The sequence below is a fragment of the Pyxicephalus adspersus genome, chromosome 11, assembly GCF_032062135.1.
Source record: "Pyxicephalus adspersus chromosome 11, UCB_Pads_2.0, whole genome shotgun sequence".
In the NCBI taxonomy this organism is placed as follows: domain Eukaryota; kingdom Metazoa; phylum Chordata; class Amphibia; order Anura; family Pyxicephalidae; genus Pyxicephalus; species Pyxicephalus adspersus.
In genome coordinates this window covers 15,703,317-15,717,821 of record NC_092868.1, presented here as the reverse complement: position 1 = coordinate 15,717,821, position 14,505 = coordinate 15,703,317, and the positions used below count along the sequence as shown (strand labels likewise).

General features: G+C 34.3%; 1 protein-coding gene across 1 annotated transcript in view; it reads right to left on the bottom strand.

Annotated features, from left to right (window-relative positions):
• LOC140341248 (uncharacterized) overlaps positions 1-14,505 on the bottom strand; it is a 40,468-nt gene that overhangs the window by 22,319 nt on the left and 3,644 nt on the right. Inside the window, exons 2-7 of the mRNA XM_072426814.1 lie at positions 10,981-11,047; positions 9,403-9,455; positions 8,189-8,347; positions 7,403-7,525; positions 5,868-5,960; positions 4,825-4,902 (exon numbers count right to left, since the gene is read on the bottom strand). Coding sequence (XP_072282915.1) covers positions 4,825-4,902; positions 5,868-5,960; positions 7,403-7,525; positions 8,189-8,347; positions 9,403-9,455; positions 10,981-11,047 — 573 coding nt within the window. The remainder of the gene's footprint in view (positions 1-4,824; positions 4,903-5,867; positions 5,961-7,402; positions 7,526-8,188; positions 8,348-9,402; positions 9,456-10,980; positions 11,048-14,505) is intronic.

Below are 14,505 nucleotides of genomic sequence, written 5' to 3'. Positions count from 1 at the left end.
TTACCTTTGTTTTTTTTAATATTATCCAGTATTTATATAGCGCTGATATGTTACGCAGAACTTTATGTAATTGTCAGATAGTAGCACGGCTTTAATCCTCTGAAAAGAATGAAGATTTAAGGAACCACCTGCTAGATATTCAGAGCAGGCCACAGTAAAATTTGTGATCTTTTTATTAGACATATATTTAACCTAACCTGTAATGTTCCTAAACTTACATTTTCCTCCTTCTGCATTGCCCTTAGAAGCTATTCCAAAACCACCCTGAATTTCCTGGTTTCCATTCAGTTTAAATGTTTTTCGCAGACCACCAATACTTAATTTCCCACTTAAATATGCAAGAAAATCCTCCAAACTGATAGTGATTTCACCCAGTTGTATTTTGCCACCATTCCAATCAATGCGATCTGTATAAATAATGATAAAACATTCAGGTAATTTAAAGCAATGTTCATTAAATTGCCAGGTTACTAGCTATTGTGTATTTTAGACACAAAATAACATGCCACTTATCCAGAACCTAAAAAGTTACTAAATTACAACAACAGTGATTACTAACATTTTGTACCTTATTTGTCTTCATTGGATAATTTCTCAAAAGTCCCCTTAATATCAAAGTAAATAACATAAACATTATATGTTTATGTGATTACAACTACTATGCATTGTAATCAAGTGAAGAGTTTATCATTTCCAAAATTAGAAGGCTTCTGAATGGCCACAACCCAGAATGTAAACTCTTTTGAGTCCAATTTCTGAATGCTAATGCTTGTAAAGTAAAGAGAATGTACAGTGGGTTCTGTTTATTTTCTTGATATATTTTATATAACGAAGGCCAAACTAAATGTTTTGATTTCAGAATCTCCTTATCTTTTGTGTAGATAAACAACAGTTTCCTTAACAGTTTAGTAGGGATTTAGAGGACTGACTCCTCCCTAAAATGGCTTTATACAAATTTCTATCAGGGACAAAGAGTCTAAAAGGAAAAATATTCCATTGTGGACACTCTTTGGAAAACCAATAATGCTTTGCAAACCCAGTTTAATGGGTTAGGTTTTTAGTATACCCTGTTATAAAATGATAGAAAATAGGGTATAAATACATGAAATTACTAAATTAAAATGGACATCAATGTATTTTAGTTCATTTTGAAATTAGAACTTTCAATTCAATTTTCTCTTTATTATTCCCTACAGAAAAAAATCAAACCAAAGTTCTTGGAATTCCTGCGCTAAGTACATTTTGTCATCATTCCAATGAATTTGATACACTATTTTGGCACTGAAATTATTACTAATAATAGTATTTTAATTACAGAATGTAGTAATGCCAGCAACTTACATTTTCCTCCTTCCTTAGGTAAGTTAAATGTTTTCTCAAATTCACCGTCAAACTGGGTTCCACTGATTTGGAATAACTTTTTCAAATCCTCAGTACTTAATTCTGTTTTCCCACTTAGTTCTCCAACCAAATTCCCCAATGTGACATCACCCAATTGTAAATTGCTACCTTTTACATTTAAATTATCTGTTTTAGGGAAGGAAAAAATCATTATGTAATCTGAGCTTAAACAGGTATCCCTGAATAAAGAAACATTTCTTCCCATAAAGTAAAAAGTATTAAGTATTAACAGTTACAACAATATTTTGGCTACCATATTGTTGGGTTTAATGTCATTGTCTTTCTGGAAAGATTCCTGGCAAATGCTGAGCAGGCCAAACCTCTATATTCTATTCTATCCAGAAGGAGTGTGTTGTCACTCTGGACTGGGCACTACAATTGGAAAATGATTGTAAATAACTGTAAATTAGCCTTTTTTTCTACAATATATATTCGACAATATCGAAAGTTTATCCTTGATAATATAATTGGACCCTACTTTTTTCCATCCCCCATATTAAAAAGGGAAAGGCCCCCTCTATCCAACTTTCACCCATGCCAAGGGAAAGTTCTTTCATTTCAACTTGTTAAAAATCCTGATATTTAATTGGTAAAATACATTAAACTGTAAATTCAGTGTTTACTTTCAGAAATTAGTATTTTCATTGTACAAATTAAAATTACATTAGTTGAATAACAAGAAAAGTAATTGTTAATTCCGTCATTATTTGAATGCTTCAACACCCGCAATTTTTCCTTCACCCAACTCTAATTTATGTTCCCTGACCCTTACATATTACCTACAATATTACTTACACTTTCCACCTTCCTCATCTCCACTGGTTGATATTCCAAGACCACCCTTAATTTGATGATTTCCACTTATTTCAAATGTCTTTGTCAGACCACTACTACTTAATTGTGATTTTCCATTTAGGTGACCAAGCAAGTCTCCAAGCTTTACATTGGCATCACCCAGTTGTATTTTGCTGCCTTGTAAATCAATCAGCTCTGTTTTGAGAAAAGATTATAATTTAAATATAGCTGCAGCAATGTTACTATTATTAGAAAACTAAAAACCCAGCACCATTTAAAGTATTACATATAATAATGGTTATAGGGTGGGAGCTTACCCTACCCAAATTATAGAACTTACTTTTGCTTTCATCATTCTCTTCTGCAGATGACTTTCCAAATCCACCCTTAATTTCATAATTTCCATTTATTTTTAAAGTACTTGGGTCCCCACTGGTTTTGATCTCTGTTTTCCCATTTTGACCAAACAGACCCCCCAACTGTAGTTTGGCATCACCTATTTGTATTTTGCCACTGTTCAAATCAATTTGATCTGTTTAAGAAAGGAACAGATAATTCCAGAATACCCAAATAACATTTGAAACACCGAACAGATACAAGGCTAAGTAATTTGTTATAATGACTTGTAAGGAGCTTGATTTTTCCTTTGCCACACTAACATTCCACCACCTTAAACTAGAACACTGATCCTTTTAAACTCACATTTTGCATCCTCCTTTTCCTCTTTAGATGAATTCCCATTTACTCCCTTAATTTCATGCTTTCCATTAATCTGCAGAGTCCTTGTTTCCCCTCCATTTCCAATCTCTATGTTCCCATTTTGCTGTCCAAACAACCCTCCTAGTTGTACATTGGCATTGCCCAGGTTCATTTTGCCACCTTTCAAATCTATTTGATCTGTTTTAGAAAAAAAAGTGATTCCATAAGTCTAGTAAATATATGTTTTCAAAACTACGGACAATATTTGTTACCTTTACACCAATAGAAGCTAGTTAGTTACCTGCTAGAAGCACCAACCAAAACCTTAGTACTATCCCACCACCTTCCAGGGTAATATAAGCAGAAAAAGTTATGACTGACATTCTTGTCATTCTCTAGTTAGGAATGATGACCCAAGTTCCATCACATTGACTTTGTTAGTAAACCAAAAGTTCCAGCTACACCAAAAAAAAAAACCCACACCAGGAGAGAATTTACATAAAAATGTTCCAAAACAAGGAACTCACATTTTCCATCCTCCTTGTTCTCCTCGGATGTTTTTTCAAATCCTCCCTTTATTTCATGTTTTCCATTGATTTCTGATGTTTTTGTTTCCCCACCATTACCAAACTCTATTTCCCCCTTTTGTGGGCCAAACAACCCCCCAATCTGTAAGTTGGTTCCAGCCTGCTGTTTATTTCCACCTTTCAGGCCAAAAAGATCTGTTTTAAAAAATGATAGAGTTGAGCTTGTATTAAGCAGTTGCAAAAACACTTTTGTTTATCTTCCATTATCAATACTTAGGTGAGAATCATATATAACTGTTTAGTTATACAATATCCCGTCACCATCTGTGTTTGTCAATTTTTTTATAAACAGAATAATCCGACACAAAGTATTTGCTTTGTTTATTGCCTGAAATGTATATTATCCCACAATTACGCTAAAGTTTAAGGTTTGATGGTAAACCTACACATTTAAATATGTGTTGCCACTTTGTTTCTGTTGCATAGTTTAGGTTGTCAAACAAAATCCTAATTTACTAAATCTGGATAAACTGTTATCACCTAATTTTCTGGATCAGGAAACTAAATAATTTTAATTACATTTGTTAACCATATAACAAAAATGTTATGTAAAAAAAAATCTAAATCCCAAGAACAAATTTGCAATGTGAAGCATGTGGCCAGAACATGGTAATAAAGAGTAAGATTTTTGCAGGTATAGTTGGATGTGAATGTTGGTCTAAATAAATTATGATTGTAACCTGCAAAACAAATATTTCGTAACAGTTGATATGTTAATCATATTTTTGTTCTTATGTGGCACAGTGGTGGTTTCTGATTTTATTAAAGCCAACAATGTATTAATGTTTTAACATTTTAGGATTCTTTACTAAACAATACACGTGAGAATAATTTTATAGCGGAATAAATGACAAACTGTGTATAAACCATCATGCCTTCGGATGAATGATTGAGGTGATTAGGTGATATAGATGAACATTCTTATGCACCTACTCAAAACTAAACTCTATATACCTTTCTAATATATTGTACAGCATTCCCAGTGGCAGGTGGTGATCAAGGGTGGTTTATTACATGATTCTCCTCTTCCTCCTGACAACCTTGCCACCCAACTGCTTGGAATGTTAACTGAACCCAGAAACAATTTCCAATCTCTAGTGCTCACCCACTCCCAATACTTTCTTGTAAGCTGCCCTGATGTTGCATGCTATACTGGACTAAAGTTCAAGTTGAGAGAATCATGTAAACAAAATGATGCAGCACTCCACTTTTTCACCTTTCAGAAACAAAAATCTAACAGGTTTTCCTCTTCTAAAGAAACTTTTTCTTCATTTCTGTTTGTACTGCAGATTTTTTCCTAAATTTTGTATGGTAAAGATTATTTAAAAAAGCTTTAACTTACCTCTGTTGCCTTCTTTTCCATTTAGAGATGCACTCATGTTGACACCACTGACTCCACCAAGCTGAACGTTGCTGTTGACTTAAAATAAATAAAAGTAAAAATGTTATCAATAAATGTAAAACAATCAGATATTTCTGCTTTTTCAGAATTCAGAAAACATGTGCAAGTACCATTGTATAGTTGTTGTTGAATTTTGCACCATTTATGCTCAATTTTTTTAGGTGAAGCTCAACACTTTGCATCAACCGAATCTAGTCCCCTTATTTACCCTGCCTAGAGATCTTTTATATTTGTATTTCCCTAACTGGTTGACAATGCTGTTTCTTTTGCAGTGAAATTGTGAAGCAGATTTGTCACCTGTGGCAGGGTATTCTTAGAGGGACTTGTAGCTTTAGTCTTTGAGCAAGTAAATAAATTAAAGCCTAACTCCAGCTAACACGTTTTAGTAATTGGTTTAGTAGTCATTTTTCTCAGCTCTGTAACTGCTTTTTTTGGACACCTTGGCCTATGTCGGAAAATGGAAAAATTGGAAAAAAGTTAAACAAACCTGCAGTAATGAAGCTAATGCAAACTGTATAATATATGTTATTTTCTAGTTTACCCACAGTTACACTTTCGGAATACAATAAGTATTAATTTATAGAAAACCATTAACATAATGACTTTTCAATGGGCTCTTTAAATGGGACCCTACATGAAGTCACAATCATGGGACATGCATAGAAGTAATTAGTAAATCTACAAACAGAGGACATGGAAAGAAAATCCTGGTGTGTTGCATAGTAAGCCTATTTGGTAGTATAGCCCTGCCAAACATTTGAGAGCAATCCTCATGTTTGACATACAATTTAACCTTGGGTGATAATCAGAGCATGTATACGCATTATTATTGGATTATTGTTGGAAGTAGGTTTGTGAGTAGGTTTAAATTATTACATTTAAAATAAGAATGTTCCTATGCTTTTAAAAGACCAAGAAGACCAAAGACTAAGGAACTAAGTTTAGCTTATCAAAATCTAGACCTGGCATTTACTTCTCCTTACCTTTTCCGCTTCCTCCAAACTCAGGGATCTTTACTTCAACACCACCGCTAATTACTGGAGTCTTTACTTCAATGCTGGCACCACCTTTGTTACCTGTATATGGTATAAATATAAAATTCTTTAGAAACATCTCTTTTAGGGGTATTGATGTATTGGACATGCTGCTAGATAATGAGACTGACAAATATAGCCCCTACCATCTCTAAATAGTCAACTTGCACATTTCTTCCAATTACCTTAGCCAATTCCAAATATGGGACCCCTTAGGTTTCTGAGTAGGTTTATAATGTTAAACTTAAAATAAGAATGTTGCTGTGCTTTTGAAAGACTAAGCTGACAGGCTGGGGAAAATACACTGAGAATGATTGATATTATTGATCCTCCTAATAAATTGGAGGAATTCACTGGTAACATTACCCCCTCTTCAAAAAATCCTAGAATTTGGTGTCCTATTAGGGTATAAAACTAACACTGCGTAAACTGAGGACAACCCGATAATTCTAGATGCAGTCCTGCTACAGCGGTTTTAGGATAATTTTCTATATTGTTGGAAGCAGAATGGTAATAAATATCTTGGAGCTCTTTTAACCCCTATGTATCAAACATTTTATAAAGCTGATTATCTTTCACTGTTTCAGGAAATTAGGGCACTCTTACACAAACGGCGGTCCCTTCACCTATATCTGGGTTTGGGTGTATTGCCTTCATTAAAATGTCCATTTTACCCAAACTATTATACCTGTTTGAAATGTTACCAGTGAATATTCCTTGGTCTGTGCTTTGTCAGATGCAGGCGGTGTAAATGAATTTTAATTGGGGATACAAGCAACATCACCTTCCTAGGCCTATGTTTTGTAAAGTCCATAAGAAGCTTGGGTGCACTGGATCTACTTAAGTACTTTCTCGCCTCTTACCTCTGTCAGCTGGCTTTTTGTGTTACCCTGAGAGCCTATAATAGGTGGATGGAGAATGAGAAACTTTGGATAGCACCAGTGCATCCCAACTCTATGTTGTAGAGTTCACCTCACCATATAGCGGAATCCTCCTTGCTGGCACCTATGAAATTTACTACAGAATGGGCTACTCTGCAAGGACAAATCTAGCCTTGCGTGCCCCAAATCTTTACTTCCATAATTTCTGTGCAACCCTCTCTTTCATGTATGACCTTATGTTTTTATCTCATGCATGTGTCATTGTTGTAGAATTTTCTCTAAAACTTTTAATAAAAATTTTACATTTTGAAAAATGAAAGACTAAGTTAACCAAGAACTAAGGACTAAGTTTAGCTTATCAAAATCTATGGAAGCCTTAACTTCAGCATTTCCTTTTTATTTTAGCACCTCCACTAATTACTGGAGTCTTTACTTCAACATTGGCACCACCATTGCCACCTGTAAATTGTACAAATCTGTCATTCTTCAGAAACATCAGCTATTTATGATTTAGTGGTGTTTGGGACAGCTGCCTGGATAATAAGTGCTTAAAATGTGCCCCCCATCTCCAATGAGTTTCACTTTGCAATTACTTCGATTTACCTTTCCCAACTCCAAGTATGGTACTCTTCACTTCAGCACTTCCTCCAATCCCAGGGGTCTTTATTTCAGCACCTCCACTAACTACTGGAGTTTTAATATCAATGCTGGCACCACCTTTGTTACCTGTAAATTGTAAAAAAGTATCATCACTTGGATTGCATTGCAACTAAAAATAAAATGTAGCTACACTTTAGCTTTCTCTCTTAGAAGGTAACCTCTATCAAATTGAAGGTCCATACAGTAAAAATAACTATAGTTTTAAATTTACTATTCATCCTATTTAAAGTGCTCTCTACAGACCTAAGGTCAGACTGGGTAGCAACTAAATTTTAAAATAAGTAGCCTATGCTAGCTCATGTGACTTTTTCTACTAACTGACTGAGCCGCTAAGCCACAGCAAACTGCAGATATATACCTTTCTAAAAAGTTTCTAATGCAGAGGCTGTCTGGTTGGTGCTTGCTTGCTGATCTGAGGTCTGATGTGGGCAATATATATGGGACTTAGATGATGAAGTTGGGAGCTGGCGTAACCAAAATTAAAGCTACTGTTAAAGGATAACATTAGGTTTATATTTGGTAAAGTACTTACCAACAGATATTTTTCAGTAAATATTTAACAGCGGCAAATAATGACGTTTAACATTGGTAGTACTACCTACTTGGTTTACAAATGTCAGCCATGTATGTGACTGACATTCATTTATAGACCTTTAAGCTGTGTGCTTTTTTTATATTGACATCTCATTGCTAGACAAGGAAAATAGTAAAATAGTAGTTAAAACATACCTGAGTCCTTTGATTTTACATCAAGCATTTTCTGTAGATTGCCTCCTAGGTTTAAAGATCGGACTCCACGTTTTAGGATGTTTCCCTCACTGCTTTCAATGACATCGGGGTCATCTTTAAAAATAGCGTGATTTTGGATTTCAGGATTCGATTTCTTGGCTGATATGTAAAGAAAAAAAATGTTAGCAACAGACGAAGTGTACTAAGTTGAATTTAATAATATATTATTTATCAAACCAAAAAATTGTAGAACATAGGGTTGACACTATTCTGCCACTATGATGAAAATCTGAACATGTAATAATTCGCCAGTCTTCAGATTCTTCCCAGGCTGGTCCTTTCACAAGTAACAGATCGATCAGATCAGACTATGGCAAAACTTTAAGCACAGTAGTAGTAATTGAAATCCTGGTTAATATTGATATTTTTTTTGGGTGGATGGGTGGTGGTGGTGGTGGAGGGGGGGGAGTTAGAGGTCTTTTTTTATGTGTATTACAACTCAATGTCAGTGGGAAGTCTGTGTACATTTTAAAAGTAATGCATCCATTTTTGGCATTTGTGGTATCTGGATTTATTTGACTAAGTGACAGGCCCAAGGCTGCCCTCTCTCTTTCCAGATTTCAATGCTGATCTCATAAACACAAAAACTGTCAAGTAATAAAGGTGTTGTTAGGATTACAAAACTAAGAATACTAAAGGCTTTGTTGTTAGAACTCATCTCCAGCAGCCCACAGAGATTGTTATCAGTTACCAGTGCAAAGCCTGGAATAGCCTCAATGACTGTAAACTGCTATTACACTAACAAACAGGTTTAAAAAGGAGTGCCAAACCAGTTTGTTCAATAGTTCACTTTATCTGGTAGCAACAAATACAGCCATTTTTTTTTTTTTTTTTTGCATTTTCTACTTTTTCACATAGTGTTTTTGAGTGCCTATATCTATATGTTGAGCCTAGGGAATTCAACTTTCAATGTGAGCTGCCTGACATCAAAACCATGCCATGGGTGGTTAAGGTTGCTTTTTGAGTTTTGAGGCTCAAATGTGAAATTCTGGGGCCTCCTGCCTTGTTTTAGTTTCAAAACAATTCTGTTCAGACAATAGACACACTTCTTGTTTTGCTTGCATTATTATAACACCATAAATGTAGAGATTTAAATTGTTACCCATTCTCATTTTACCACCTCTAAACAACTCTGATCCTAAACAACAACTTACAGATGCAGTTAGCCTTGACAACGCAGTCTTTAATTACACCATTGTCACATTCACTGAAAATGGAAAATACAAAAATATTAAAAAATGAAATACAATTAAAAATATAAAGCATCACTAAAAATAAAATAACATGATTGTTTGTTGTAATTTTGTGTATAATACCTGTATTTAGTAGGATGCACAAGTGTTTTAGTTTCATTATCATTGACAATCCCCAGCCTCCAAGGCAAAAGTCATAAAACATTTATGGTCAAACAGGTTTATGGGTCAATAAATAGTGACACGGGGTAACCCACAACTCCTTTTAACCAACCTGGATAAGCACCAAGTAATCTTTGCCGCAGTTGCAAAAGTTCAGGAATGCTGAGCAACACCACATTTATTTTGGGAGGTTAGTATCTCATTTGACACCAAATCTCTCAAACCCTCCTTAATTGTTACCTGTTTTTTATTTAAATCTAACTTATTAATAGTAATGAATCCTGATCTACAGGTTTAAAGGGTCTTTGTTAAGGTAAGGAACAACTGTAGGTGGAGATTTATGCTGTAGGTGGTGGCCCCGGTATTGTGACCTAACTTTTCAGTAACCACCCAAAAACAGCTGGGTGGTTATTGAAATGAGATGGGGGGTGCACCCAGCTATAAGGGGCTGGGGAGAACACTGTTATATATCATGACTTGTAATGGCTCTGCAGATCTGACAAATAAACTCCAGGTCCACTATGCTGAGAGCTGAGAGCTAGTTTTTACTTGTTCACCCCACTTAGGGCTACAAGACAGAACAGTGATTTCAGTTGCTGCAACATCATTTGATCACCTGATCACCTTTAAGACCAATTATAGTAGCACTCGATCACCCCCCCCCCCCCCCCAACTCTCACACACACACACACACACCACTAATGCAGTGTTTTATTGAATCTGTTTGGAAAAGTTCAGGGGATTTTTATAAACTCATAAACACCAAAAATTAAAACTACGCCCCTTTGCTAGGTTCACCTAAAGATCTGTGAAACCACACATGCTGAGGTTAGAGGCAATTATTATTAATATGTTAGGGGTAGTATCTAAAATTCATTTTTAACTGTTGATCTGCAAAGTGTTTTATAGTGCAATGAAGGAAAAAAATGCTCTTGCAGTAAAATGATTAAAGAAAGCTCCACTGTGATTGGCACTGGTTTAATTAAAGTATTGTTGACTCTTTTTTAACCAATTTGCAACAACCTGTCTGGTTGTGCCTTCTTTTTAGGATATTGTGCCTAAGCACCATCTTGTGGCTATTTAGGGGTACTACAAAAAAGAAAATATACACTAAAGCCAGATACCTTCCAAAACAGTGTTCTTTACATTTTTATCATGTCAGTATCCATTAAATAATTTCAGGTCTTGGGGACCCCCCTGCTACAATTACTATATCCTCAGCTTACATTATACTAGTGGGTGGTCAGTGAGAGGAATGCCTCCTATATTGTTGGCCACTGGAAAGAATGTCATTCTTACAGATCTGTGTCGGAAAATGTTGCCTAATGATTTTAGTCCTAAAAGAAAGATTCATGGTTAATGGATCTAGATACTTACCAGATCTGGCAGTCGTTAGTCACTGTTTCTCCATGGTTGATCACCTCCCCGTTGAAAAAACATTTGGCTGTTACAAATAAAATGAAATATGTTAATAAATTTATTAGCATGAGAAAAGTACTCTCTGTATGTTGATTATAAAGAACTATGGCTGGATCATTGCTTAAATCCTTTAAACTGGTTCACACAGGAAGAAAACTAAATGTAAAGATATCAGAATATGAAAACTGACTGTCATTAAAGCGTACCTCAACACCTCCAGACAGATAGACTGCTCTGCAGGATTGAAGGTAAATGTATTTTTTTTTTTCGTTTTGGGTTATTTTTGGGTTTAGTTCCTCTTTAAGCTCTATTTAAAAACATGGAAAATTTTAGGCACTACAGCTGGCCTTCACTAAAAAATCGACATAATCAATAAATCATTCATAATTAGTAATGTAAAGGTCTTTAGACATTTGTTAAGTTAATTGGCTTCCCCCAAAAATTGACCTAAGACTGCATTAAAGATTAACATACATAATGTACACATTAACATACATAAAGACATTAACAGATGACTGAGGTAGGAACATTAGATTTTGAGCTCCTTTGAGGGACAGCTAGTGACATGATTTTGAACTTTGTAAAGCTCTGCGTAAAATGTCAGCACTATATATATACTGTGTAGTAATAATAATAATAATACTAATACATATAAGTGACCACTGCACCACATGCTTTTGGATCCTTATACCTACAAGACTCCCTGTACATGTTTGGAGCTGCTCTACCCTCTGTTCATATTTAATTTTTAGTGGTCGATATTTAAAGTAGTGAATCTGACAATCACTGAAACATTCACTGGTGGAGATACAATTACTGTAATTGAAGCACATGGACCTGAAAGTTTACAGCTAATGTTAGATTTACTGTTTGATAAAGAGACCCCTAATGTTTTTGTTATTTTTCAATTTATTTATTTTTTTGTAGAGGAATTTAACATTAAACATTAGGCTATACTGTTTATGGTTTTTATTTTTAATATTTATATTTATATATATATATATATATATATATATATATATGATTTTGCTAACTCCCCACATTTTTAATATATATATATATATATATATATATATATATATATATATGATTTTGCTAACTCCCCACATATGTATAAGGTTTTTTTTATTTATTTACATTTATTTATTTTTAATGCAAGGAGGTAAAAGGCATAGAATTCAATTCACAACATTTGAGGATATTGTTTTTGTTTGTTTGTTTGTTCCTTTGCCTGCCTGACCACAGATTTTTAAAGTAGAACTTATGTTCCACATTAAGTTAAAATGGATTATTGCCTAAAAATATTTTATGCTTATCACTTACCACTAGCAAACAGTGAACTGTATAAACTCAACTCAACATTTGTAAACCCCAAAAAATCTAATTGAACAAAAAGTGTAGTGTTTTGTATGTATATTTATGTCTTCATTTTTGCTTTTCCTTTTTTTAGTTAGGAAATCTTAGGGACAAATAGTGACATGACTGTGGACTTTGTAAAGCGCTGAGTTATATGTTGGCGCTATTTAAGTACTGTGTAATAGTAATAGGGCCTATTATTAAAGCAGTAAATCTGACATCTTATGGAAGCATTTTAGCGAAGACTAAAATTGAATTAGAAACTGCTGACATTTCCCTTTAAGGAATATGCACTTTTTTAACATGTCTTTGTACTTTTCAATAACAAACATACTGGTACAGTTCCACCCTTTATATATTTGCCGGATCACTTTTAGTGTAATTTATTGAATAATGTCAAAGGTACTCTAAGCTTTTAAGAGAGATGGAACTGTGATGAAAACAGGGCAGACAATACAAAAAATCTTGATTTAGGTCCTTCACATGGGATGTAAATAGTGATATTTACCTAAGACTCATTGCTGACAGGAATACCCCACCCTTTACCCAGTTCTTTATAGTGAAAACTCCCTGTTGTTTTATGTGAAAGTATACAAGTTTCTTGTTCATAGCAACATAGCAAACACTTGAAGTTGTTTTGTTAGGAAAGCAGAGGTATTTTATAACCTGTAGTAAGGTGACAGCTAAACACTCCTGCTCCAAATAAAAAAAAGGTGTGAATAATATCAAGGCTAACTTTAGAAAGTATCACTTTATTGAAAGAGTAATCAAGCTTTTAAATAGTTTTCCAGCAGATTTGGTGAGTACCACAGTAAGGCGTAATTCATTTAGGGCCCTAGCTGTCAGTGGTTACCCAACTCTAAATGAACGAGAGTTCTCTGACATTCATTTAGAAGTTAGGCATATATTCCTAGGGCTAGTTAAGGTTGAGTAAGCTTTGGCTTCTAGGACTAGCTAGGGTTAATACAGACAATTACTGACTGACAGTTACTGCTAACCATCACTAATTGATGGCACTAATGTAAATTTTGTAACAAATTGTTGCCCAAAACATATGCAGTTTAATATTGAAGATTTAACATGAGGACACGGTGGCCATGGTTCCATGGTGGCCTACAAACATGCACTAAAAATAATGTGCATGTGACCCATCACTAGCATAACCCACTCAAAATATAAAAGACTTTAAACTGTAAAAAAATTAAAAAAAATAAAGACCAAGCCCATGTTTTTTTTTACTTTTTGAAAAAACTCACTGTGGATGTTTTGATTCATGTAATTGTATTAGTATTTGTATTGATTACTACTTTTTATGTTAGCAGTGATGGTTGTATTTTGTGCCCTAGGTTTATACTAACAGGTAATATATAGCTATACACATTATCATATTATTATGTAGAAACAAAATGTTTAAAAAGGTAGAAATGCAGTAGACCACTTGATCTTTTTCTGCCACAACTTTTCTATGCCTCTATGTTATTGAACAAGTTCCTTCTGAACAAATTCCTCATCTATATAGACATAAATGATTTTTTTTGGTTTTCTTAGAGAAAATAGGTGGCATTCCATCACTCTTAAGCAAACCAGGAAACAAATGATTACTTTTTACTGATAATAGCTGCACTTAAATAAAGGTCTAGTACCGGTAATGGAAAAATGTAAGTATAATGTAATTTCAGCAATACTATATTTTTAACTTTTAATATAGGGGATTCTTGTTACTACTTTTTTGCACCACAAGTTAGGCACTGTACAGAATATTTACAAAGATGTGTCTAGGATAGTTATATAAAATCAACAGTTGTAAAAGTTTGATAAAAAAAGATAAAAAAAAACCTTCATATAGTATTAATTTGACAAATATAACTAAGAACCAAAATCCCTACATGACTGCTTTTCTAATCTGAAAGAATCAGTAGACATCAAATAGTCATTGTCTGATGTATCAGATATGGTTGGTGGTATGGACACAGAATGAAAACATCAATGCTCACGTCTGCACTCGTGTATGCTTCTATCAAGATCTTTATACTAATCAGCTACTCAGCAATCATGTTCTCCACAGTCTAAAGCCAAGGAAAGCATTTTAAGTGGCGTGTGTAGGTAATGGCTTCTGTGGATTTTTTT